Here is a 27,728-nt window from a genome sequence, read left to right as displayed (position 1 = left end):
CGGGCGTAGAATTCGGCAGGTTGCCCCGGAACCGTCGAAAGACTACACCCTTCGGCCAGAAGTCTGCACTCGCGATGGTGTCCTGCAGCGGCCGCGGCACGCGCACAACAAACGAGCTGAAGTGCACGTAGCGGCGCGACTGCAGCTGCTGCACCCTCAGCGTGAAGCCAGTCTTCCGGCGAACGTACTCCACCACTTCGTCGGCCACGGCGGAGTAATGCAGGCGAGACACGTAGAGCGGCTTACTTGGTGTGGCGACCCGAAGACCAGAATTAACCGGATCCGCAGTGCCACTCACAGTCTTACGAGGCGCCCTACGCGCCTTGCTTTTCCTTTCCACCAATGTGAATCCCTCCGTATCTACATTGGTGCGGGAGGACTTCTCCTTAAAGAGAGCCCGTGATTCACATTTCTTAGAAGGCGTGCTGACCCGGTCAGCTGCTGGCTGCCGGCCGGTGACGCTAGCGTATGAACGCTGACGTAAGCGTAGCGTGACGCTGGCGTATGATATCAATTTAATAATTTTTCAAACAAATGCTGTTAACCATAATAAATAAATAAATAATTAATTTTGTAATTTGTTTGTATAGACTAGTTTAGCGATGATTAAAAAGCGATACACTTTGAAAAAATATGTTTGCTCTATATTGAGAAAATTGGTATGAACTGTAACTTATTAGCTCCAAGCTGCATGACAGATAAGGACCGTGATGCAATACACTCTTAACCTTTTCGACGCGATTTTAAACACAAACGCTGTCACCGTAATGTCAATAATGAATTTTAACTTTATGCACATAAGTCTATGTTGTTCTGTGGTCTGTGACGGATTAACCTCTCAAACGCCTTGTTCCAGATCTGTTCCAGACAATTCAAACATTAATTAACAAATTGAAGGTTATTAATTCAGTAGGTAATTTTTGACAACGGCATTCCAGGGATTAATTGGTCATTGGCATAGATCCTGTGTCAATTCGTTTTTGGCGTGGAAAAGGTTAAACTAGCACATTTATCTGGCTAGCTGTATAATGAGGGCTGCACACATCTCAAAGAACTCCATAGTGTGGTGTCCCTGCGGCTGCAGGCTCTGCAGACTCGCGGACGGCGGCGCCATGGGTGGCGGCGGCGCCATGGGGGAGGCCAGGTCTTCGTCACAGTCCTCCTTCTCGCCCGAGAGAGACTTGAAGTCGAGGAGGTACGACTTGTAGTCCACTTGGTAGAGCTGGAGGGACATCTTCACGTGTTTCGTTGTCATTTTGTTTAGGGTGCGGACTCTGGAAGTATTTAATAATGGTAATAGATATAAATATAAAGTGGAAGTTTTAATGAAAGGAACGGAAATAACTTGAACCTTTCCTGTATTTTTGCATTTAAACGATTAAGGGCCAGTTGCATCAACCACATTTAATAAACCTATATTAAATGACAGACTAGGAAGCAAATGTAAAAACTAGGGATGTACCGACTAGTCGGGAAAGCCGACTATCCGGCCACATTTGTAGTCGGCAAAAAAAGGCCGATTAGTCGGCACTTTATTAGTGATTGAAAAACAGTACAAAACTAAATTATCACAAATAAATTTTCTACGATTATCGATTTCATAGGCAAAATACTAAGCAAGCCGGTTGTTACAAATGGAAAATAAATATTATATATAAATATTGTCATGAACCTTTGAACCTGCAAAAAAAACCATGAAAAGCGAGAGCGAAGGACCGAAAATGACATTCAAAATGTGAATTTGGTCGAAAATAATGTCGTCGTCTAGTCGGACGACTAATCGGCCAACCAAGCGCCGATTAGTCGGTAGTCGGCCAAATCAATAGTCGGTACATCCCTAGTAAAAACCCGTATGTCGTACATTTCTCACTTAATCTGTGTAAGAATGTCCTATGATATTTATTTATTTGATAGGTGTCCAAAAATGTTCAACTCACCTGACATGGTAGGGGTTAATGACCTTCCACTCGTAGTCGAGCGCTTTCATGGCGCGGAACACTTCAAGCATGATATCGTTGGGCTTGCTTTGGGAACGGATGCCCAAATGCCATTTCGCTCTGTAAAAAAGAATCTCCGTTTAAGTAAATATTGAGGGAGACAGGTGATATCTTGCTTTTGTCATCAGGCGACAGTACGCTGTTGTCATCAGGCAAGACTTGTGCCTGCTGGCCACAGACGTGCTAAAAAAAAGTCTAGAATCCTTAGAACTCCACTCCTATCGTGCTTGGTGTTGGTTATCATAATGTAGTGCGAAATGTTTATCCTTCGTAACTTTCTTATTTCGACGACAACAACGTACAAGGTGCTATCTGCGATTTTTTCTTGTAGCAGATAGTACGTTGGTGGGTAAGGTGCAATTTTCTGAAAAAAAAAACAAAATGCTGATTGTACCCTATACATTGTTGTCGTCGATTTGTCGTCCTAGTTCAGTCAATGTCAATATTTCTTGTACTGAGACTGACTGAAATAGGATGATACGTTCGTACGTTTCCGTAAAAATACGAAGGAAAATCATTTCGCAATACGTCTGTATCATTATGTTATGAAACTTGTGAGAATGCATGAAGCAAAGGTTTATTGGTGGGCTTCAGTTGTGTCTCAATTGAGGTCTTTGGCGGTCAAAGGATTAAGTGCATAAAGGCCACGATACTAGGGATGTACCGACTAGTCGGGAAAGCCGACTATCCGGTCACATTTGTAGTCGGCGATTAGTCGGCAAAAAAGGCCGATTAGTCGGCACATTATAACTTATAGAAAAACAGTACAAATATAAATTAACAACTGATATTCTTGTATTATGAACCTATTCGTTACGCCAAACCGTTTGTTAAAAATGGAAATTGTATATAAATATTCTCATTGACCTCGTTCAAAGGTCAATGAGAATGGTTGAATATTGGTTGTTGTTTAAGAAATAATGAAAAGCGCCAACAAAGGACCAATCTCATTCAAAAATTCTGATAAATCAGTCGAAAATTATATTCTGGCCGACTAGCCGACTAGTCGGTCGACTAATCGGCCACCCAAGCGCCGACTAGTCGGTAGTCGGCCTAGTCGGCGCAAATCGGTACATCCCTACACGATACCCATATGCTCAAATCGTAGTCCCGTTCGGGACTGACAGAAGCTTTTCGACACAACGTCGAGTTTCATGCTATATTTAACCTTTTACCGCTTATTTAGATAATTTGGACTCAAATAGTTGTCCGTAGCGTAGAATTTATAACGGCCATATATGGAACAATATGCGGTAAAGGGTTAAGTATCATACACACCTCTTGACGGGAGTACCGCGGGCCTTGTCCTGCTGCGGCTGTACAGGCGAGGTCTTGTCGCGCAGCGGAGCGATCCTCTCTGGGTGTGGACGCCCGCTCTCGGTCACGGCCGGCGGCGAGTTACCTACGAACATACGTCACTTGTTACTTTCATATCAAAGATCTCCGCTTAGTGCCTTGTAGTCTTCTAGTTATGATACTGACTAGCAACATAGAAGTCCTTGATCTCCGCTTTAGCCGCCTCTTCGGCGATCCGCTTGTTGTCTATGACCAAGTGATAGGCGATAGCGAGTTGGTCGCGCGGATCTCCGCTTAGCAGAGCGTTGTGGACTTTTCTTATAACAATGATACTCACTGGCGACGTAAAAGTCCTTGATCTCCGCTTTAGCCGCCTCATCGGCGATCCGCTTGTTGTCTATGACCAAGTGATAGGCGATAGCGAGTTGGTCGCGCGAATCTCCGCTTAGCAGAGCGTTGTGGACGTCTCTTATAACAATGACACTCACTGGCGACGTAAAAGTCCTTGACCTCCGCTTTAGCCGCCTCATCGGCGATCCGCTTGTTGTCTATGACCAAGTGATAGGCGATAGCGAGTTGGTCGCGCGAATCTCCGCTTAGCAGAGCGTTGTGGACGTCTCTTATAACAATGACACTCACTGGCGACGTAAAAGTCCTTGACCTCCGCTTTAGCCGCCTCATCGGCGATCCGCTTGTTGTCTATGACCAAGTGATAGGCGATAGCGAGTTGGTCGCGCGAATCTCCGCTTAGCAGAGCGTTGTGGACTTCTCTTATAACAATGATACTCACTGGCGACGTAAAAGTCCTTGATCTCCGCTTTAGCCGCCTCATCGGCGATCCGCTTGTTGTCTATGACCAAGTGATAGGCGATAGCGAGTTGGTCGTGAGGGTCCCCGCTCAGCAGCGCGTTGTGGACCTCGTGTTCCTTCACGCCGAACTTATCGCACACTTCGGTTATGGCTTCTGTGTCGATGACGCTGCTGTCCTGTGGAGACAACTGGGGTTTAGAACATTTTCCATTTTAAATTGAAATAGATATCATACAAGAAAGAAAACACGACAAGGCCCAAATTTGTGCTTGCACCTGCTATATGAATCATTTAGAGGATTACGGTATAGCGAGAGAGATGGTGCTGCCATCTACACAACTAGGGAACAAATCAAATTATTTTATTGAATATGTTTTGATTTGTTCTTTTTTTTCAAGTAGTCACACTACTATTATATAAATTATAAATTGAAATAGATATCATACACGAAAGGAAAAAATGAACAAATCAAAAAATATTCAATAAAATAATTTGATTTGTTCCCTAGTAGCATTTTCCATTTTTTGTTAGACGGGATGGATCAGGGCCCAGTGAACTTTGGGAACCTATGGTTTAGAATAAGTATAAATAATAAACAAAATAAATAAGATATAATTTTTCGACTTTCACGGGAGTCTCTTAGAAAACAAATATTAGGTAATAATCAAGCCAGCAGCCTCCTATGGCCCAGCCATACAAATGAAATCTCTAAATTCCGCAACTGTGAACCTATTGTGCGAGGAAAACATTTGATTTTATTGACAAAGACAATGCTTACATACATATTTAAAAATATTTTAAGCGGGTCACTCACGTCTTAAGTCGATATAACGTTCGACATGTTTCGATCCATTTCCGAGGATTTTTCTCAAGAGTAGCGACCTCGCCTTTACGTGTCGAGAGCGCGATGCGACGCGTATGCGAGAAAGCTCCTCGGAAATGGATCGAAACAAGTCAAACGTTATAATTACTTAACACGTGAGTAACCCGCTTAAAATATTTTAAATATGTTTGAGTCTCACGGGAGTTTTATAGTTAAAATGACATACATATTTACTACACTATCTTGATCTACCTGCTCAACTGGTGAGGGGAACAAATACCCCGGCATTTCCTTCTGGAACCACTCATGTTTCTTCACATCCTCAATGCTCGCTCTCTTCAGCGGTTCAACTTGCAGCATTGTACACAGCAGGCTGACCACACTCGTTTGCTACTCCGGGAAGGGGAAGATAAACTAGATCTACAGTAACACAAGGTTCTAACCTGCTCTACCGGTGAGGGGAACAGGTACCCCGGCAGTTCCTTCTGGAACCACTCATGTTTCTTCACATCCTCAATGCTCGCTCTCTTCAGCGGGTCAACTTGCAGCATTGTACACAGCAGGCCACAGACCAACCCCTATAGACATCCATTACAAGACGACTCGCGGTCGCCAGCCTTCCTAGTATTTGCACTGATATAAGCGCCGGCGCTCGCCGTGCCCGATCAGTAGCGACCAAGTAACAGACCCGAAAGCAGCGCGTGTTTTTCGCAGTAAAAAAATTGAAAAAGGGTATTTTAATGTCTTAAAGATGTCCACCTGTAGTGTGAAATGGTGTGGAAAGGTAACAAGAAGCTCAAATTTAAAAACAGACGTCATTACATTCCACATAAAAGTCATATTTATAATTTATTCAGAGCCGGCATAGGTCAACTTACATTGGCCACTTACGCGTCAGTAGAGGGACAGTCCCTTTCATCTGGCGCGACTGCCCGCCGTCCTTGAAACGGCCAATCACAGCGCGCTTAACACATTCCCCGCCCGCTCCTCGCACCCCTGGCACTGGTGACTCGTATCGCGAACAAAATATACAAGAATGCTACTCTATAGGAGGTTCTCTGTGCAGCAGGCTGACCACACTCTTGTTTGCTACTCCGGGACGGGGAAAATAAACTAGATCTACAGTAACACAAGGTTCTAACCTGCTCTACCGGTGACGGGAACAGGTACCCCGGCAGTTCCTTCTGGAACCACTCATGTTTTTTCACATCCTCAATGCTGGCTCTCTTCATCGGGTCCACCTGCAGCATCGTACACAGCAGGCTGACCACACTCTTGTTCAGATACTCCGGGATGGGAAAGATGCCAGACTTGATCTTCCGGAAGAGGGTTGGGACGTGCTCGTCATCGAAGGGAAGGGTTCCGCAGAGAAGAGCGTAGAGGATAACACCACAGGACCACACATCGACTTCTGGGCCCGCGTAGAGCTTGCCGGATATCACCTGTGGTAGTAAAAGGAGTACTATTTGAACGCATTAGCTGAACATAATACCGTAAATTTTCCTCAGTGACAGTCCTAAACCGTCCTACACATATGCATATGCAAGTTCGGTTTTCCGAGCCATATAACGTGCTCAGAAGAAGCGCTGGTGGCCTAGCGGTAAGAGCGTGCGACTTTCAATCCGGAGGTCGCGGGTTAGAACCCCGGCTCGTACCAATGAGTTTTTCGGAACTTATGTGCGAAATTTCATTTGATATTTACCAGCCGCAAAACATCGTGAGGAAACCGGACGGAATTCCAATAAGGCCTAGTTACCCTTTAGGTTGGAAGGTCAGATGGCAGTCGTGTTCGTAAAAGTAGTGCCTACGCCAAATCTTGGGATTAGTTGTCACAGCGGACCCCAGGCTCCATGAGCCGCGGCAAATGCCGGGATAATGCAAGGAGAATGATACATGCTCATCAGAAAAAGTTGTAAAGGTCGCCGTTGTCAGATACAACATGGAGGACTCCACTCCACCATTCGAATAGCCAAACTTGACACAACGTAATGGCAAGATCAAACTAATAAAAAGGTTTTAGTTCAACTGTTAATCGTGATGGGTCTCTAAGTAAATATCAATTTTATTGGCAAACAGTAAAGCATACTTTGCGATGCACACAATAGTTTTAAAAAGTAACATGTGCTTATTTGTTTACAATTTCGCGAACTGTCATCTACTTGCAGTTTTAGTGTGTTACTATTTGTTTGGGATAAAAAATGTGTTTTTTTTTTAAAAACAAGTTATTTTTAAAATTGATTATTATAGTTCGAAAGTACTACCGATACCGAATCGCCTGCCGCAGGAAAACAACCACTAAAATTTCACGGTGTATATAGTCTAGTACAATAACCTAACCACAAAATTAAAATTTTGAAAAAAACCCCCGGCTTCGACATAGTAGACCGATTTTCATGAAAAATGGCTAAGAACACTCCCGACTAACTCAGCTTTCAGACAAAAAAAAACTAAATCTAAATCGGTTCATCCGTTCGGGAGCTACGATGCCACAGACAGACAGACAAACAAACAAACAAACAAACAGACAGACAGATATTGTACGCTTTTGTAAGGCAAGATATGGCGAAACGAAACAACATTACCTAAGATCTTTATGTACCCATATTTATACAATAAAATATTTTTGATTTTTGATTTGATTTTGATTTGACAGATAGACACGTCAAACTTATAACACCTCGTCGTTTTTGCGTCGGGGATTAAAAAAAAGAGATCTGCTCTCTCTTACCTCAGGAGCAGCATAGTTTGGCGACCCACAGGAGGTCCTCAAGAACTCTCCGTCCATCATCATGTTGGAGAGACCGAAATCCGCGATCTTAACGTGCATGTTGTGGTCTAGCAACAGGTTCTCTGGTTTCAAATCCCGGTGGACGATCATGTGTCGATGACAGTAGTCCACACCGGAAATTATCTGTTGAAAGAATCTGCAAAGAATAACAGTATTTTCAGGATTATCATAATTTTTTGCATTTTGATATTGCATTTATGCGATTTAACATATTTTCGAGAAAGCAAAAACTAAAAAATGACGATTTTTAGCGCCGCTTAGATTAGTTGATGTTCGAACGGCGGCGACCCCCAGTACTTGACGGGGCTCTGCATTTACGACAGATTAGACTTAGCCCTCATTTTGATATATTTGAACTTATTACAAAATCTGGAAAGATGAAAATCATACATTTTTACTGCACTATGTCAACTAATATGTGTCTCAGTTTTCGAAGTGCAAAGTACTCCTATGGGCTATATGGCTATAGCCAAAGTTGGTTTTGGTTTATAGTTTTTCTATGTATGCCGGTCAGTTTGACTATTTGTGTGTATAGCACAGTATAGTACTATCATACAGTATAGCCACTCCCAGCTTCCTGTTGAAAGTGCCGCCCACCCGCTCTCGGTTACCTCACAGTTACCGCCTGTCAAGAACGCGACCAGTCGACCGGTCTCATCTCACTCATACAAGCATGGTACGCGTTTCCCTACACGAGCTTAGACTGTGTGCGTAAGGAACACGCTTCTTTCATGGATGAATCAACTTTTTCTTGCCTGTTATTGCCATGGTTACGGTCCCTTGAGCCACGCTGGTTTTATGCAAAATTATGCTGCTGAAATTATCCAAGCATGCATCTAGTCCATGTTTGTAGGTGGCAAATTAAGGAAAGGGCTTGTTAACACCAGAAAAATGCATGTTTGCATAGTTTAAGTAGCATAATTTTGTATAAAACCACCGCGACTCAGGGGACCGTGACCATGGCAATGACAGGCAAGAAATAGTTATTTGTTATACAAGAGTGCAAAGTTGTATTTTAACGCCGAGTGTGGAATTGAAAAACGAGCAAGTGAAAGGATTCTATAGTTGAACCACGAGCGAAGCGAGTCCTGAAGCGCAGAATCCTGAGCTTGCGAGTTTTGCAACACACGAGAATTAAAATACATTTGCACTCGTGTGTAACACAAAACTTTTCCCCTCACTATAGCGAGGAAAGTACAACGCAAAAAACGCGTTTATCACTGCTTCCAGTAGTTCCACAGGTGGTAAAACATCTTCATCACTAGATTAACCCACTTTTATCAATTTTAAAGCAGAAAATTTGCCTCTATTCAAGGTCAAATTACTTTATCCTCTAGTGGATAAAATGCGTTTTTACCCGCTGGTATTAAAGGACAAAACACGTGTTTCCGAGCTAGTGAGGGGAAAAAGTTGATTGACCCTCATATATTTGATCGTCATTGTAAAATGTAAGAGGTGTGGCCGTAATGTAAAATATTCAACTATGCACTTACCTGCGCGCTTCATGCTCCTGCAGCTTGCCGCGTTTCACTATGTAGTCAAACAGCTCTCCACCAGACACATACTCCATTATCATGAAGATGTCTGTCGGAGTTGAGATCACCTGGAATCCAGAAAATCTGGCACGTCTACATATACATAGTACGTTTGCCGCGCGAGGAAATTGCTTCGCGGCGTGCCTCTCTAGTACAGTTTCTGTACAAGTCTATGTGAATTTTATTACATTCACCTTAGTGAAGGAAAACATTGGAATTACAATTAAGGTGCATTAGGGTAATTCCCAGGGTTCGAAAATATCCGATATTTATAATAAATATCGGATATTTATGATATATATCGTTTATATATCAACTTTGATATATATCCATTTTGTATGGAAGGCATTTCATTTTTTGTTGCGTTATTTATGAATACTACTTTAGATAAGGAAAAATGTACTAAAAAACATAAAATTTTGTAGAAAAACAGTAACAAACTTAAAAGACAAGTTTTTTAATAATGTAAACATTTTTCAAAACCATTTTTGTATTGAAATATTTATTAAAAAAAAGATATATATCAGATATTTATATTCATAAATAATTTATGAATATAAATATCCGATATATATCTTTTTTTAAAGTTACGCATTAACGTTCCAATCCACATGAAATTGTCATTAAGTTTTAGACCTTGTATAAAAAACAAAAATCTTTAATTTCAATGACAATTTCAGATGGATTGGAACGTTATTGCGTAACTACGTCCCATTGATATATATCGTCGAACCTAGCTGGATATATATCCGATAATTCCAATATATATCTTGATATATATCCATTGATATATATCCTCGAACCCTGGTCATTCCGAAAGTCGTCTAATTTCGAAAGTCGCATAAAAATCACCATTATTTCCATCATATCAAGATTCCCCTTTCAAAATTACCCAAGCATTTCTGTCATTCGGAATTATCCTAATGCACCTTATCATAGTTAAATAGCAGTAAAATGTCAAATCTCAGTACTATAATATAAGTGAGTCATATTTATAAAACGTTAAGTAACTTTGCAGTTGCTTCGGACAGCTACCAAGCACACTCCATGTGTTTTCTTAGGCTCATTGATAAAAATATGCATGCGAATAGTTCACGTAGTAGGTTAAACATTTGAACTGGGTACCTACCATGCAACTAAGGCAAATAGTGAATGTAATATTAATCTGGATCCACAGATGTCACATATACAATAGATCAAGCAAACGTTGATATGTTACGTTAGCATGTCAAATGAACTCAGTAAAATCCACTGAGTTCTCCGTTTATAATCGCAGCTTGCAGCTTTTGGGCGTAAATCTTTGTACAGTTGAAGTCAACAAAAATATTAGAACATTACGTGATATTTAATTGCAACAACACAAAAAATATGAACACTCAAGGGCCTGAAACATATTTAAAATCACAGGCAAGTAACAACTTCAGTACAAAATCTGACACGCCTGGCGGCGATTACAAATAGATGAACTTGTTTCTTCTATCTAAATCTAATTCTGTGTTTGAATCACTTGTCAGACACAGTCCTGATCTGGTGATTTCAGCTATGTTTAGCTTTCATTGCTACATAGCAAATATAAGGGTTGGCAGAACTTGACACCCCTTGGCATGCGCTACCAAAAATAATATAATTTCATAACTTTATTTTTAAAAAACTAACATTTTTAATGCCAGGCATTAGGAAGGGACACAACTCGAGCCTGAAATGCTGTCAAAGTTTGGTTTTGTGGGAAGTGTCCTTTCTTTAGTATTATCATTTATTATATGTCTGAATACAATCCCCATCGGTACACAAACCTCCTCAAGGTTTTGCCTCCTCAAGGTCTTGTGTAAAAATAGTGTAATTTTTCTTTTATTTTCTTTCATTTCAGCCCCTTAATTATTAGAAGTAGCACTGAAACATGAGTGATTTCATCTGCTCTGCCTACCCCTTATGGGAATGCAGGTGTGAATTTATGTATGTGTGTTTGAATATACCAGACACAACATTCAGCAATATAAATAAACAAGGTAGTCATCAGAAAAACATATGCAAATTATCTTGAATATCATTAAAAGGTCACGGTTGCAACCCTACATAAATGAATACCGAGTTGACTCATGTTTATATTTGGAGTAATTAGGCCTATTATTAGGCCAAAGTACCTATAAACCATCTACTATGCCACACTAAAAGCAAACTAGGTAGAGACTGAAACGGTGGACTTAGAAAGGCGGAAAGGCTATGCATATTTACACAATTTTCTACATCACTCTGAAATAGATAATTAAGTACCTGGTACAATTTGATGATATGAGGATGCCGGAATAACTTCAAATTTTGTATCTCACGACGGATTTTTCCAACAACATCAAGTGATTTTATCTTCTGTCGGTTCAGGATCTTGACCGCGACCTTATGCTTCGTGAGCTGGTGTTCGCCGATCTTCACTTTTCCGAACGTGCCGACCCCGAGCGTGGCGCCCAGGGTGTAGTGCCCGATCTTCACGATCGGCTGCACCCCGCTCGCCACTAGCTTATCAGGCTTCTCCATTTTCACTAGACAATCTGTTACGTGACTGTAACCTTACATCGATCCACTTTGATTTTCACAAGATCACGATAGCAGTCGCATGCGAGAACATCTAGTTTTGAAATTGAAACGTAATTACATTACACAAAAATAACCAGGAAACACGAGATAGGTGAATAATTTTTGACAGCCTTCGCAGATGTCAACAAATACGTGTGCCAAGTTGAAAAGGGATTCAAAAAGGTGGTTCTGCATATGTTGAGTTGATTCATGTAATCCAAGCCTAAAACGATGAAATATGGAATAATAAGATTTTCAGCTTAAAATTATTAATAAATTGAACAAAATACCATGTATGGCAATACATAAGATATATCAAAAATTAAAAAACAAACAATTGATACAAAGCATTTGCCAAAGGATCTCTAAACTCTAAAAGTCATTTCGATGACATTGTCTTATGAATGCGTTCTCGAATAAAATTATAGCAGCCATTGTACTTGTGTAATGTTTTTTTTCCAAAATATAAGTTTTTGCTTTAAACTGATTAACAATATTTGCATATTTAATAATCTGAATGGAATATGTATATTTCTTGTAGAATTTATTGATTTTTAATAAAATATACTATACAAACTTTTAAGTGCTTTGTAGGCTGGCAACTCCTGCGTCGCCGAGCAGCGCAGCGCCCCTCCCCCTTCATTCCCCGCTCGGCTCGCGCTGCCATAGCCTACTTTTTGAGGAGCTGTCGTAAAATATCAATATTTTCGGATTTTTATGTGTTATTTACTTGATTTCTGTGAAACTTTACATCTTCACGATGGACAAGTGTGGAATTTGCGATAAGCCCGCTGTTGTAAGTGTTTCATTGCGAATTCTATGCGATCTTTTGTGTTATTCCATTATTTCTTTTTTTGTTTTCTTTAGATTGTTATAAAAATAACGCCTTTAGAAGAGCTTTCTGCTTCACCGTTATCACGTATAAGTGAGTTTTAACAGTTTTGCAGAGTTAAAAACGCATATAATGCAATTCTCTGTGACCATGAAAGCAAAAAAAAAAAACAGCTCGACTGCTCGAGCCTGCCGCGCATTTTTTTTTTATTTCTTTTCCTGACCTGGCCGTGTGTTTTTTTACGTCTGGCTCAACTCCGTATAAAAAACAACTGGCTTGTTTTTTTCTGAACACGAATAGGTAGTGACTTGCTGCAGTTGATATTAACCAAAATCGGTTGGTTCTTGTATTAACAAAAACTAGCCCAGTATTTTTCCTAAGTTGTTTATTTTTGATCTAGATTTTGTACGTTTCTATGAACTTTTATTTAATAACTTTTGTATGTATTATTTATCGCCTTTACCTGCACACAAAAGTTGAAAGTTTAATTTGTACCAATTTGCAGTTTCCAAAAGCTAATTTTATGGCACATACATACACAACTTTGATGACTTTGCAATGTTTTTGTCAAGGAAAATTTGGATACAAATAAGTAATAAAATGTGTTGAATTAATTGAGTTTTTGTTTGTTACAATTAGAATCTTGATTTTTAGATGTTGATGATCTGTCCAAAGAAAACAGTACAAAATTATACATATACAAAATTAGTTAATGTATGTGCCAAGTGAAAGTAACATAACTATAGCCTGTATAATTATTTTTGCAGCAACTATTTGAGACTGGCAAAGAAGGAGTGTATGCCTGCTTCAAGTGCTCACCGTTGGTGCCGGAGGTGACCATGGAAGACGATGTTACCATAGAGGAGCCGTCAGACCCGTTGGATGTCTCTGAGGTATGAGGGTAAAGAGTTTTAGAAAGAAATCCTAAAGATTAATTTTCAGAGAGAGTAATGGTGGTTGCCATACCATCATGCCAACAATTGTCTTTGGTATGGTCACGGTAAAAGTTAATAACTTTTAAAAATATTCTATGAAAAATAAGCGCATTACAAAACACGGAGAAACTAAAAAGCCAAAAATAATAAACCTTTCAATTCAGATTTCTTATCGTATTGCAATAATCTAAACATCCAAATTATAAACAAATCAATTATTTTTGTAGTCGGTACCTATTCGTCGCCTTGCTATTTTCTGTTTGCCCCACCCAACCATACACAGGCTGGTACCGACTCCAAAAATAATTGATTTGTTTATAATTTGGATGTTTAGATTATTGCAATACGATAAGAAATCTGAATTGAAAGGTTTATTATTTTTGGCTTTTTAGTTTCTCCGTGTTTTGTAACGCGCTTATTTTTGAAGGCGGTTTTATTTTTTGTTAAAAAGTTTATTTATTTGTTGATTTTTAGTGGTTCCTAGTGATATTATATGTATCAGTCCGAATACATGTACAGTAGTGAAATAATTATCCTTTAACTCCTAACCATTGAGGAGTTGACCTTCCATCATCAGCTCAGCCACATAAAATTATTACCATCAGACGTAAATACTGTTGTACCTTTAAAATAGACTAAAAACATTACATGTGCCTATAACATTTGAAGAGTTCCCTCGATTTCTCCAGGATCCCATCATCAGACCCTGACTTGGTGCCAATGGGACCATCTCGGGGTTATACCGGTTCGATCAAAAAAAAAATTTTGAAAATCGGTCCACGATTCTCGGAGATATCGAGTAACATACATACAAAAAAAAAAAAAAAAACATTCAGTTGAATTGAGAACCTCCTCCTTTTTAACCGACTTCAAAAAAGGAGGAGGTTCTCAATTCGACTGAATGTTTTTTTTTTTTTTTAAGTCGGTTAAAAAGACAAGTCTTTTAACATTTCTAAAAGTAATTCTATTCAGCACCAACCAATCTACAATACAAATTAACATTTATCCCTAACTCAAAAATAATATCATCAAGTCAACAGATACTCAATAAAATATGTTGTGCTACTTAACCAAGAACCCTCTCAACTTTGTTATGTCTACACTCATAACTATATGTCAAAGTCAGCAAAAATGAAAATAAATTTGCTTACATTTTCAAGATTCTTACTCATTATTGTCTGATGTATTATGGGAATTTTTATTCTTTATGCAATTATGATTTATAATTTATGTTTAACTATTAATTATTGTCAGTAGAATGAAACACATTGTTAGATAAGACAACCTAAACTCGCTCAAACAAACTTAATGGTATGCACCCACCGGCAACTTTTGTCACTGCATCAATTTTGTCTCTCACATCCAGTCTATCGGCTAGTATGAAAGTGCGCACACGTAGCGACGCAACTTTTGATAGAATGGATGTGAGGGACAAAGTTGCCTGTAGGAGCTACCCTAAATTGCGCGATCGTTTTAAGGGTTGATTTACACGGTACGAAATCTCGCATGCGAGTTTCATTACAATGCAGCATTTGATAGGCCAAATGAAATTGATGTAACCTCAACAGTCCGCGATGTAAATAAAATCGCATGCGACTTTGCGCGTCCTGTGAATGAGCCCTTACGCGATAGACTTTTCTACATTCCGTTGATCGCAAGCGTTCTACGCCCGGATGCTATGCTGAACACGAATAGCGCTATCTCACTCGCATCAAGCCTAATAACCGCGTAAGATACGAGATTTTCAATAGTATCAGCGAGTTTTGGATGTCCGGCCGAAATAGCCGGGTCCACACAGAGTGAGGTACGTCGCGATGTAATGTGCTGACGCGGCAAACGTCCAATGTAGACGTACCTTGGCCGAGGCCGGTTGCTCAGTCGAGCAACACACACGCACTGCCTTAGGGACTAGCTACACACAGGCGACGCACGTCGTAAGACGCGGAGCGGACGCCAGCGCCGCGCCGCCAGAGTGTAATTTAAAAAATGCCCAATGCGACGCGGCGCGCGCCTCAAGCGACGCGGGCGTGGCGTCCGTTCCGCGTCTTACGACGTGCGTCGTCTGAGTGTGGGTTGCCGCTTAGTCGAGGCACGTCTACATAGCACGGTGCGCGAGAACTGCTTCGCGACGTGCCTCGCTCTGTGTGGACCCGGCTAACGGGTATCACTGGTTGCAGGAGGGCAATGGCTCACTGTTGTGTGGCATTTGCCACAAGACGTTTCAGAAGAATACGCAGCTGCAGAACCACCTGCGGAACCATAGAGCTGAGAGGAGGTTCGTCTGCACCTACTGCAATAAAGGTATGTTGGCTATGTTTTGATTAATATTGTAATACATCTCTTTAAAGCAAGAGTAAATAGGTATCTCATAGGTAAGCGTGCTCCACCGTAGACTGTATCATCACTTACCATCAGGTGTGATCATGGTCTAACGTCTACCTATTCAAACTAAAAAAAAAATCGGTTCAGCCACGGCGTCTGTTGTCACTCGTAGCCGAGCTGGTTCTTGTTAATAAAAGTTCACGGATAAGACATTTTGCTCTGTGTTGATTATACGTAATCCAAGATAAGTTTGCAATGATTTTCAGAGCCTCGCCAGCGCAGATGTTATTTTAAACGTCAAACTTTGATGAAATTATGACGTTTACTTAACCCTTGTAGAGGCGGGGCTATTAAAATCTTTGCAGACTTCTCTTGGTCGGACACTATGTCCAAATCTAAATTCTACACGATATTGCAACCTAGGATACAAGGCAAAAAAAAAACTCAGCGCGGTAAAGGTTTACTTTTTGTTTTTTTTTTTTACAGCGTTCTCCCAGTCCAACAACCTGCGCGCGCACCTCCGCATACATACCAACGAGCGCCCGTACAAATGCAACGAGTGTGGGAAGGCCTTTACGCAGGTAACTTTTTTTAAGAACCTTTTTAGTCCATCTAAGTTTTTTATTGATCATGATCAGAATCGTTCTTTAGAATGCGTGTGATTTTTTCAGATTTCGGATAATAGTAAATGTTGTTATGTTTCAATGAGTGCATTTTCGAAAAACAATAGCTTGTCCTTTTTTGTATTCGGTACAAAATTTACAACAAAAAAAACGGCATGCTGCTTGTTTAGTAGCTTATGTAGTAGACAAAAAAGATAAGAGAATTCGGATACAGCATGTGCACAACAGATGATGCAGCGAAAAAAAAGGTTTCTTTTGTTTTCGACCAGGGAAAGTAGTATGATAAAGTATGGAGATGACATTTCTGTGTCCATACTTTCAAATTGGCGTAAAGTTAGCTAAGACGTTGTTGTTGTTAGTTCGTACATTAAAATAGTAGGTATTTCATAAAAAAAAACTGTTTCTAAGAAACAGTTTTTGTCAGATATAGACACAAATAATCTTGAAGCAGAATAATAGTAAAAACTTAAAACAGCTTCAAATGTGCGAAATTCTCAAGGTTAGATTTCTTTAGCAAAATATACTTGCAACCAAAATGGATTGAGTAATGGGTAATGAATGTAATGATAGCCCATTGAACCAGTCATGGTCCAGTTACTATGTTGCCGAGATTTCGAATAACGAATATTTATAAAAGACTCACTAACCTACAATATAAAAAGATACCTTTAAAATTTTAATATTTGGGTGAATCAACTTTTTCATGTCTGTTATTGCCATTGTTACGGTCCCCTGAGTCACGTTGGTTTTATGCAAAATTATGCAAGCATGCATGTAGTCTATGTTTGTAGGTGGCAAATTAAGAAAAGCGCTAAATTACATTCAGCGGCGTGGAGCTGACATCCGTTCCGCGTCGGCGGACATGCGTCTCTTGAGTGTGGACGGTCCCTTATAGGTATATGATTTTATTCGCAGGTGACGAACCTGAACAACCACGTGCGTCTCCATACCGGCGAGCGGCCCTTCGTGTGCCCGGAGCCCGGCTGCAACAAAGCCTATGCACAGGTAATCTATGATAACTCAATTTTACTAATATGTCAAATTTTCTTCAAAGTTCACCTGGCTAGGGTTGCAAAAAAACGGTTTTTTTTTTCTGGCTTGAAAAAAAACAATTTTTTTCTGAAGTATGTTTTTTTTCTCAAACATGGTATGAAATATTGATGTTATGTGCCTTATAATTGGCAGCGAAGTATGACGTTGCAGGTGCGGCTAGGACGATTGATAGATAATGGAATTTCATACAAACCTTGCAGGCCAAGGCCGGCAAAGTCTTCTTTTTAGGGTTCCGTAGTCAACTAGGAACCCTTATAGTTTCGCCATGTCTGTCTGTCCGTCCGTCCGTCCGTCCGTCCGTCCGTCCGTCCGTCCGTCCGTCCGTCCGTCCGTCCGCGGATAATCTCAGTAACTGTAAGCACTAGATAGCTGAAATTTGGTACCAATATGTATATCAATCACGCCAACAAAGTGCAAAAATAAAAAATTGAAAAAAATGTTTTATTAGGGTAGCCCCCCTACATGTAAAGTGGGGGCTGATTTTTTTTTTCATTCCAACCCTAACGTGTGATATATTGTTGGATAGGTATTTAAAAATGAATAAGGGTTTACTAAGATCGTTTTTTGATAATACTAATATTTTCGAAAATAATCGCTCCTAAAGGAAAAAAAAGTGCGTCCCCCCCCCCTCTAACTTTTGAACCATATGTTTAAAAAATATCAAAAAAATCACAAAAGTAGAACTTTATAAAGACTTTCTAAGAAAATTGTTTTGAACTTGATAGGTTCAGTAGTTTTTGAGAAAAATACGGAAAACTACGGAACCCTACACTGAGCGTGGCCCGACACACTCTTGGCCGGTTTTTTAATTTCCAAACACAGATAATTGTGACATAACATCCAGGTATTTAGCCAATTAAAAAAAAAACTATAAGGGGCTTTATAGACGTGCCGACTGCAACTGGTACGGGCCCTAGACAATATTTGATTTTGGGTGCGTTTTCATACAAAAAAAAATTTTTTCTTTTTTTTTTTAACTTTTTGTTTTTTATAAGCGTATACGGGCTATCAAAGGGGAACGAAAATTCGATTATTTTTGCGCTACGACGCACCGTTTAGGAGATACAGCCATCCAAAGAAGTTACTATTTTCAGTAGACTTTATTTATTTCATACCATGTTTGAGAAAAGCACTATACATACCTCGGCGGGAAATGGGGTTGCCCGCCTCAGACCTATCCGTCTATATGTCTTCGGCCGGCAACCCCCTTTGTCCCGGCCTCTATAGTAATGTACTATTCCTAAAGTACTAAATCTCAAAATTTGCAAAGTAGTTGATACTTTTATACGGTTTTTCGGACTTTATGTTAACTATTAAACGAATTTCATTTAATAATTTTAATTTCTGGTTTTAACAAACTAACATTTACGAAGTCTGTAGTTAGCAGTTGTCGCTAACGTTTGTATACTGAATGTTTATCGAATTAAAATGTACGTTATTGTTATTGAAATGTTACAAATCACGAAAAACCATTATAGTCGTATTATTTGTTCATCTGAAAAAAACCATATTTAGAAAAAAACAATGATGCTCGGTTTTTTTTCATGTTTTTTTTTCACATTTCTGAAAAACATTTGGTTTTTTTTTCTATATGCAACCCTACACCTGGCGAGTGTTAGATAGCTTTTCTGGAAGATTTTGGACGTTATTGCAACGTCAGTAAGGGGTCCCAAACATATCAACACGGTTATTAAAATTTTTAAATGTGCTTACTCTTGGCCACAGACTAGAGGCGAAGACGTGGCCTACGATGGAGTGAATTCGCCCAGAAGATGCCTGTTCACTCTTGATTTGAAGGTTTCCGGGTTATAAGTATGAGTTCGGAAATATAGCCACCGGCAAGGAATTCCACTCCTTAGCAGTGCGCATAATAAAAGAAGAAGCAAAGGGCTTCCCTGCATCTAAGAGTCAGATGGTACAATGGCGACGGTGGAATAAGCTCGTGTAGCTCTTGAGCACACTCTCCGAAGTGCAAACTGTAAAACACGGACAGACTGGCGACTTTCCGCCGATGGGCCAACGACTTTAGCTTTTTGAATAGGCCTTCGCCGACCAAAAATCGCTCGTTAGTACAGCACGTAAGCTTTTTCTAGTGTGAAAAACCTTACGTGCTTTACGTTTGGTTTTTGGTGGGCTAGAGCCGATACCGCGTCGATAGGTTTGGGGAAGGGTCGTCGTAATAGACTATTTTAATTTGTACTCTATAGAGCATAATAAACAACTTTTATCGCTTACATGCGACTATGTCCGTTTTACAAGAAGAAGAAGTTAAAAGTAAAAACATAATACAGTTTCGTTTTGTAGTTAAAATTTTGTTTATTACCCTAAAAAATAAAAATAAAAACTTAATCAATGTGTCCTTACTTGCAGGTGACGAATCTGAATCAGCACCGCAAGCGGCATTTGGGCGGTCGCGCCGTGGAGAGCACTTATGACTGCACCATCTGCGGGCAACAGTTCGAGCAACGCAACCACATGTACACACACAGGTGAGGTTCTCAATAATAACAGTGCGCTGACACGCCAATGTGTATATTGTCTATGCTGTCCAGCGGGTGTATAGCACTAGGTGGATAAACTTTATTGCATCGGTGCGTCGCTATCGCACTTACAAAATAAATAAATATTATAGGACATTCTTACACAAATTGACTGAGTCCCACGGTAAGCTCAAACAGGCTTGTGTTGTGGACCAGGCAACAATATACATAATATACAAATACATAGAAATTATCCATGACTCAGGAACAAATATCTGTGCTCATCACACAAATAAATGCCCTTACCGGGATTAGAACCCGGGACCACGGCTTAGCAGGCAGGGTCACAACGCGCTAGGCCAGACCGGTCGTCAAACTTACAAATAGTGCGAAAGGACGGCCTGACGTTGTATCGTTTATCACGCGAACGTGCTTGCCTGCCAGGGATCATTGTATGAGGAACGAAGACAGATAAGTGCTGACGCACTGGAACCGCGGTCAGCGTTCACAACACTTTGTTCTTTGTGTTTTGTTACGGGCTGAAAACGCAAGGGCGCTAGGATGACATTAGTTACTTTTATTCGGCATTTTACGCAAATTGACAGCCATTGTGCCTATTTTGCGTGAAATAGACGAGGTAACATACTCTAGCCACCTCAGCTCCTTTACAAAACCTAGTAGTGTTTTCAGGTCGCTAAATACCTCTTTCAGTATGTTCGGCGTATCTGAGTACTTGTTCCTATATACTTCTACCTGTTTACACTTCAGAAGAAAGTGTTCGGTGTTCTCTTCTGCACGCTCTGCAGACGGGGCTGTCGGTTATACCTATGGTATTGGTTTGTTCAGTGTGTTGTGTCTAGGGTTGCAAAAAAACGGTTTTTTTCTAGTTTGAAAAAAAAAAACATGAAAAAAACCGTGAAAAATAATTAGTTTTTTTCTGGAGTATGTTTTTTTTTTAAAGTACGAAATCTCAAAATTTGCAAAGCAGTTAATACTTTTATGCGTTTTTTTAGAATTAATGTTAACTATTAAACGAATTTAATCAAATAACTTTAATTTCTGGTCTTATAAAAGTAACATTTACGAAATCTGTAATTGGTAGTCATCACTATTTACTGTTGGCAACACCACCGCCTCTCCACGCTGCACGCCGCATCGGGCATTCCCCAATAAACGTTTGTATACTGAATGGTAATCGAATTAAAATGTGCGTTATTGTTATTGAAACACGTTACAACTCACGAAAAACCGTTATTGTCGAATTATTTGTTCATCTGAAAAAAAAAACGGCTCGGTTTTTTTTTCATAATTCTGAAAAAAAAAATGTTTATTTTTTTGTATTTGCAACCCTAGTAGTGTCAGGTGTGTAGGATGATATACTATCATCAGCTTTATTTACTAATTGAAGTGATATTATTTCCAGACGCTCGGCCCACTACGGCGCGCGCAGCCCGGCGCGCGCGCCGGCGCGGCACGCGTGCAAGCTGTGCGAGCGCCGCTTCAGCACCGAGCGCCAGCTCGTGGCGCACGTGGCGCAGCACGTGCCCGACCAGCGGGGACACGAGGATGACAGTCAGTATCTGTTCTGTACAGTCAGCCGAATAAGTGGTTTATCACTTTTCGACCTTATGTGTTTAGAGTCGAAAAGTGTTTAACCGCTTTCTTGGCTGGCCGTACCAGGCCCCGTAGCTGAATAGCATTTCTGTGACGCGAAACGCCGCAGAAACGTAGTCTGGCTTTGTCGCGCCAATACGCAAGAGCGATAGAGATAGATAGCTACGTATGAGATATTATCGTGAGCGTTTCGTGAGTTTGCGCATTCCGCTACGCGCACAGGGGCGGCTCACTCCAAGAAAGCCCAACCCAGGGCAAAAATGCCCATTCAGTGGCGACGACCTTCGGCGCAATCGATAATAAAACAAAAAATCAAAATCATTTATTCAGCAACTATAACCACAGGGGCACTTTTACACGTCCTATACACATTTACAAAAGATTTAAAATCAAATTGAAATTACAATTGATAATACTAATTCTCAGTTCTAAAGTATAACTCTACTACAATAGAACTCGCGTGTGGTCCGTTTGTTAATGTAGGTAAGAATTATGAAAGACGGCACTTTTTTATTTTTTATTTATATTCTGTGTCTATACGCTAGCATCGAGTGGTAAATTGAAAAAAATGGTCACGAATAATTGACTTCCCGTAGAAAAAAAAATACTCGTTTTCAACTGACACTTGGTATGGTTTACTATAGAGATGGGCCGAATATGGACTTTGCCGAATACGAATATTCGGCCGAACATTCGGTTCAGCTCTTACCGAACCGAACATTCGGTTACGCCATATTTTAAAGCGGATGTTAAGATTAAAAATATTAAATGATTGATAATGGTTACATATGTTACTCGAACTACATATGGTCTTACGATTTAGTGGATTTAACTAAAACTTAGTTAAAACAAAACAACTCTGAACTCTTCTCAACTCTTAAATTACGGTTTTTTCAACTTTGTGTTTATATTTTGAGTATTTTGACGCATAGGCAATTATCTTTTTTTAGTATTTCCGTAGAAAGCTACTAAAATAGGAACTTATTATCCAATAGAATACGTAAGATATACATTAGTTATTTACTTTGTTTATTCGGTAAGTATTCGGCAATGGAACCGAATTATTCGGCCGAATACGAACATTGAAAAACTTGCCGAATACCGAATATTCGGCCCATCTCTAGTTTACTATAAAAAGAATTATTTTTCCAGCTGAAGGCACATTCTTATGTGTGTTCTCATCTTGCGGCGCTCGCCTCTCGTCCCCGCGCGAACACACCGAGCACTTACTCCGCGCGCACCAGCTCCGCGTGCACGCCGCGAGGCCTGCACAACCCGCTACCGAGTCGGTGCCACAGCAGCCGCCCAAGCGAGGACGACCGCCCAAGGTAAACTGCTACTGGTGACGTCACACGGAGTGTAGCTCGCAGGCGCGGATCCAGGGGGTCATGGGGGTTATGACCCCCTCTGGAGCCGAGGTTGGCCATATAAATAGACCACGTGACCCCTGGGGCCTGGGCACTGACCACGTGACCCTTCCCTGGGCACGAAGCTGGATCCGAGGTTGCGTACACGCCGCCAGACTCGCACAACCTACCCTGACTCTTAAGTCGGTACCACAAGACGAGCTCCCAAGATTAGTTGCTGCAGCTACTGATTGTAATGACGTCACATGGTGTGTAGCTACAGTCACGTGTCTCACTGAGTACCCGCGTACGCGTCGCGAGACCTGCGCAACAACCTATGCAACCGTAACCTATGGACGCCTGCAACTCAAGGAGTGGCACATGCGCGTTGCCAACCCATTAGAAACTTGTACACTCCCTTTTGCAGTGTACATATTTAAAATCTACACTTTCCAATCGAGATAAATATTTCTCTTCTTGTTTCAGATAATCAAAGTGGAATCTATGGATGACTTCAAAGATTCAATATTTAACGATGTAAGTACCTGAAAAAAATTACCCATTTCTCCAGTTACCAATATGGTCTAATTTTTAATTAAAATGACCATTTAGTTCGTTCGGGCCATCAGTACAAAACACGGTCAGCCATACGGTGACCTCAGTTCCCATAACAACAATTCCACTAAGGTACAGCGGGGCAAATCTCGACTGGGAGGCAATTGTAACTGATTAATTTTTTCCATTATTAGTTACTAGCTTTTACCCGCGGCTTCGCCCGCGTAATAAAAGTATTCATTAAGATTTTCATTTGGATCCGTAGGGACCGTAGGTTTCTCTGTAGGTATATTTATCTGCGATTATTTCGATTGCACATAATACTTTTGCTTGCAATGATTGTAGAAATATTACACATCGACCACAGCGTAGGTAATTCTATATACGCTGGGGAAACCTTTATAAACATCCCACATAGCCCGTATTTCGACACTATGATCGGTGGGTAAAAAGTACTTTTTTCTATTATCCCTTACAATTTTTTACATTTTGCTTATACTTATTGCAAACGTAATCTTCAAGCAAGCAAACAACGATCGTCTTAGAGCACATTGATTGTAAGAGACCGCCGACCGATTATCCGTATCCCTCTAACGATACCCATATTATCCGTATCCGTATCGCTATCGCTAACGCTAACGCTATCGCTATCGCTATCCCTATCGCTATCCCTATCGCTATCCCTATCGCTTTCCCTATCGCTATCCCTATCGCTATCCCTATCCCTATCCCTTATCAAGCATGGTGGCAACTGTATTGGTTCATAAATTATGTATTTACTTTAGCTATAAGAAACATGTACCGTTTGTGCCCAAATAAACATTAAAACATTAAAACATTAAAACAAGATGTTTAATGATATAACACTAAGTTCTCGCGCTTTGTACACATATTTAAAGTCACATACAGGTCGAACGCGATTAATTAACATTATTTTTACCTTTTTTCCCAACGTTTCGGCCAGGTTGCACTGGCCGTGGTCGCGGAAGACTGACGTCCCAGCAAATTGTCACCGGAGATGTAAACAACACAAAACTACCCGATATTAATTTATATAAATGTTCGGGGTAGACAAATAAATATAATCTACCCGCATTTAGTTAATGTTTATTTCCCACCATGTTTATTTTAAAGGTAAAAATAATGTTAATTAATCGCGTTCGACCTGTATGTGACTTTAAATATATGTTTAATGATTTCTTATTAAGTGCTAAAATATAAAGTTTCATGGTTTTATCATTTAAAATTAAGAAATCCCATACAAACTTTCAACCTCTTTTTCAACCCCTTCATCCCTTTTTTTCGAAATAAAAAGTAGCCTATGTTCTGTCTCAAGGTCTAAAGATTGTCTGTTCCAAATTTCATCAAAATCGGTTGCGTGGTTTAAGCGGGAAAACGTAACAGACAGACAGACAGACAGAGTTACTTTCGCATTTATAATATTAGTATGGAATTAGTATGGATTACACTATGTTGTTGAGTTCTACATGTATCCACTGAACACGCCTACCATATCGAGGGTTTACTGGTGAAACCCGATGAATCGAGATAACCTTGAAATGACCACATTGTGGAAATTGCACATACATAGTTCGAATTTCAAAAACCAGTTTGCTTAACTTATCGGGTTTCACCAGTAAACCCTCGATATATAACCGGTGGACACTATTTAATAATGCAAACATTGTAAAACATGGAAAAACTGGACCAGTTACATTTGCCATCAGTTGAGATTTGCCCCGCTGTACCTTATGGGTAATTTAAGTTTAAGTACAGCCTAGTGGATGATGAATTTAATAATGAGTATGTATTATAATAACCCTGCTATTATTTAATTGCAGGTAAAAATCATAAAGGAGGAATCTCAATTTCTGCCAAAACTAAAAGTGCAGAGTTTATTCCAGTGAACTACAAAAGTGTAACACAGTGGACTTTGTTCTGACGAGTGGACAGATCGCTGGTTGGTCCGTAACTCAGTGGACGTGACACCGTTACGCAATGGTACTTATTTTGGACGTGAAATTAGCGTTAAGAGACTTAAAAATTATGATCGTTAATGTAACTTTAAATCTAATATTATGAAGATAGAGCGTTTAAGGGCATCCACACACTATAGTGTCCCGATAGCATCAGCGTTTAGACTCTAACCCCTTTATTCATAAACGTACTCTAAAGTTATCAAGCCGATAAAGTTCGTTTGTCCCTTTCCGACGTATTGGTGTGATAGAGAGGGACAAACGAACTTTATCGGCTTGACAACTTTAGAGTACGTTTATGAATAAGGGGGTAACTCTATAAGCCACTGCCTGACGCCTTTTTCTATAGCGTTGGCTAAACGCCCTCGTAAACGGATAAACCCTCAAAAGACGCTAGTGTGGGATGGCTCTAATGGGAATTCTTTTACATATGATCTGTATGGGTTTATTTTTGATTTTATGTTTAAACATGGCCTTCCATTTTATCATGTTAGTAAATATATATAGAAACTGTAGTCAAGTCATGCAGTTTTTAGATTTGTACCTTTATATGGTATATCTAATTTAAACTACATATATAGTAGCATTATTTGAATATCAATCGAATTCTTGCCTATTGATTTAAAAATATGTCTTGTGGTTTTTGTCGCAATACAACTACCTTGACTGTGCGCAACACAGGCCCGTGATAATTATTTCTGACTGTACTTGACTACTGACTGACACCAACGAACAGAGAACCCGCCTGGCGGCTAGCAATGAATGTGTTAATTGTTCATAAATAACGTTTTCCAATTTTTTTTAAAGGGGAATGTCAATGATTATTTTTTGTGCAATTTCTTAATTTTTTCTGACAACTTTTTGAAAACTTCACGTTCGTATTTGTGAGTATAGTCAGCGTTATTTTGAAGTAAATATATCTATTAATGCTTTTAGCTAAGTCAACATGTTAGTTTCTGATAAAAAAATAGGCCGAAGTGAATGCAATAATACAAAATGCACTTAATAATAGTTTATTATTAATAATAAGTGTTCTGTGCAGCACGCGTATAAAGTGAAATTATTTTGATAAATATTATTACGAATCTTAACCCCTGGAACGCCGTTGTCAAAAATTTGCTACTGTTTTAATAGATAATAAGTAGATATAAGTTATACATTGCACGCCCATGTCGGGTAACTGTTGGGACTATACTATATACATTATACATACCTGCTATCTTTTGTACACAGTTTGTCAATAAAGTGTTTCTATTCTATTCTATTCTATTCTATTCTATTCTATTCTATTCTATTCTATTCTAAAAAAATAACCTTCAGTGTGTTAGTTACAATTTAACTTGTCTGGGACAGATCTGGAACAAGGCGTTTGATGGGTTAATCAAGGATTCTATTTTTTTTTGTAACATTTTAATACACTTTAAATATTTTAATTATGTGAAGTGTTATAACTTATCAAGAACTATGAGATTTGATTAGTCATTGTAGAAATAAAAATATATTTGCACTGTTGTATTAACTTTGAGAAAATATGGAATAAAAAAAGGTACAGTTTGCATCAAATATTTACCCCCTTATTCATAAACGTTCACTAAAGTTATCAAGCCGATAAAGTTCGTTTGTCCCTTTCCGACGTATTGGTGGGATAGAAAGGGACAAACGAACTTTATCGGCTTGATAACTTTAGTGAACGTTTATGAATAAGGGGGTTAGACAGTATTTAAAGTTTTTATTAACACATTGTCGTGTCCCTTGTATTTGAGCATTTTCGGAATTTGAGGGCCCCCCAATTAGCGTATGTTGTTAACAAAAATTAACTCACTGTCAGTTTTGTGGCGATAATTAAGCATGAAATTTTAATAAAAATATTGTTTTTGTGTTAATTACATAAACTTTAAGCGATAATCTACATTCAGAATGTGAAAAAAAAAATACATTTTTAGACAGATTTTATGCTTAATTTTCGTCACAAAACTGACATCGAGTTAATTTTTGTTAACAATATATGCTAATTGGGGGGACCCAAATTCTGAAAATGCCCATTTTCATTTGTGGCTTACTGTACTCTTAGTGAAAATTTAACAATATCTTTATCTAAAATTAATGTGATTTAATGTAAAGCTATTATTATATTATAATGAAATGTAACCTTACAAATTAAAAAAATTGCCCTTT

General features: G+C 39.5%; 2 protein-coding genes across 8 annotated transcripts; one reads left to right on the top strand and one right to left on the bottom strand.

The window, feature by feature from the left end:
* Positions 1 to 622: 622 nt before the first annotated feature.
* On the bottom strand, positions 623 to 11,969 carry LOC125236282 (5'-AMP-activated protein kinase catalytic subunit alpha-2). Of its 2 annotated transcripts, XM_048143010.1 has the most exons (8): positions 11,521 to 11,963; positions 9,208 to 9,317; positions 7,655 to 7,850; positions 6,069 to 6,368; positions 4,084 to 4,279; positions 3,276 to 3,399; positions 1,938 to 2,057; positions 623 to 1,274 (listed from the first exon to the last, which is right to left on the bottom strand). In XM_048143010.1, the coding sequence occupies exons 1-8, from the start codon at positions 11,776 to 11,778 to the stop codon at positions 1,010 to 1,012; spliced, it is 1,569 nt and encodes a 522-aa protein (XP_047998967.1). In that variant the 5' UTR covers positions 11,779 to 11,963; the 3' UTR covers positions 623 to 1,009. The 2 variants fall into 2 exon arrangements, with proteins under 2 accessions (XP_047998967.1, XP_047998968.1); XM_048143011.1 differs by lacking the exons at positions 623 to 1,274; positions 1,938 to 2,057 and adding an exon at positions 2,095 to 2,361 and having other exon boundaries at positions 11,521 to 11,969.
* A 503-nt stretch (positions 11,970 to 12,472) lies between these two features.
* On the top strand, positions 12,473 to 26,677 carry LOC125236467 (gastrula zinc finger protein XlCGF7.1-like). Of its 6 annotated transcripts, none has more exons than XM_048143279.1 (10): positions 12,473 to 12,613; positions 13,417 to 13,542; positions 15,810 to 15,885; positions 16,393 to 16,487; positions 17,445 to 17,534; positions 19,953 to 20,071; positions 21,486 to 21,634; positions 22,829 to 23,004; positions 23,509 to 23,559; positions 25,419 to 26,677. In XM_048143279.1, the coding sequence occupies exons 1-10, from the start codon at positions 12,578 to 12,580 to the stop codon at positions 25,482 to 25,484; spliced, it is 984 nt and encodes a 327-aa protein (XP_047999236.1). In that variant the 5' UTR covers positions 12,473 to 12,577; the 3' UTR covers positions 25,485 to 26,677. The 6 variants fall into 6 exon arrangements, with proteins under 6 accessions (XP_047999236.1, XP_047999235.1, XP_047999234.1 ...); XM_048143278.1 differs by having other exon boundaries at positions 15,801 to 15,885; XM_048143277.1 differs by having other exon boundaries at positions 15,762 to 15,885.
* The last annotated feature ends 1,051 nt before the right edge of the window (positions 26,678 to 27,728 follow it).

This window comes from Leguminivora glycinivorella, chromosome 19 (assembly GCF_023078275.1).
Source record: "Leguminivora glycinivorella isolate SPB_JAAS2020 chromosome 19, LegGlyc_1.1, whole genome shotgun sequence".
In the NCBI taxonomy this organism is placed as follows: Eukaryota; Metazoa; Arthropoda; class Insecta; order Lepidoptera; family Tortricidae; genus Leguminivora; species Leguminivora glycinivorella.
Note: the sequence above shows the minus strand (reverse complement) of the source record. Positions and strands in the feature narration are given on the sequence as shown.

What these genes read in the sequence shown, in the direction of transcription:
- LOC125236282 (XM_048143010.1), bottom strand. Translation starts at nt 11,778, where the DNA reads ATGGAGAAGCCTGATAAGCTAGTGGCGAGCGGGGTGCAGCCGATCGTG. An exon ending in CAGGAGCATGAAGCGCGCAG is followed by an intron (nt 7,851 to 9,207) that starts GTAAGTGCATAG and finishes TATTCTTTGCAG; the next exon opens with ATTCTTTCAACAGATAATTT. An exon ending in ATTAACCCCTACCATGTCAG is followed by an intron (nt 1,275 to 1,937) that starts GTGAGTTGAACA and finishes AAATACTTCCAG; the next exon opens with AGTCCGCACCCTAAACAAAA.
- LOC125236467 (XM_048143277.1), top strand. Translation starts at nt 12,578, where the DNA reads ATGGACAAGTGTGGAATTTGCGATAAGCCCGCTGTT. An exon ending in ACCCGTTGGATGTCTCTGAG is followed by an intron (nt 13,543 to 15,761) that starts GTATGAGGGTAA and finishes CACTGGTTGCAG; the next exon opens with GAGGGCAATGGCTCACTGTT. An exon ending in AAGATTCAATATTTAACGAT is followed by an intron (nt 23,560 to 25,418) that starts GTAAGTACCTGA and finishes ATTTAATTGCAG; the next exon opens with GTAAAAATCATAAAGGAGGA.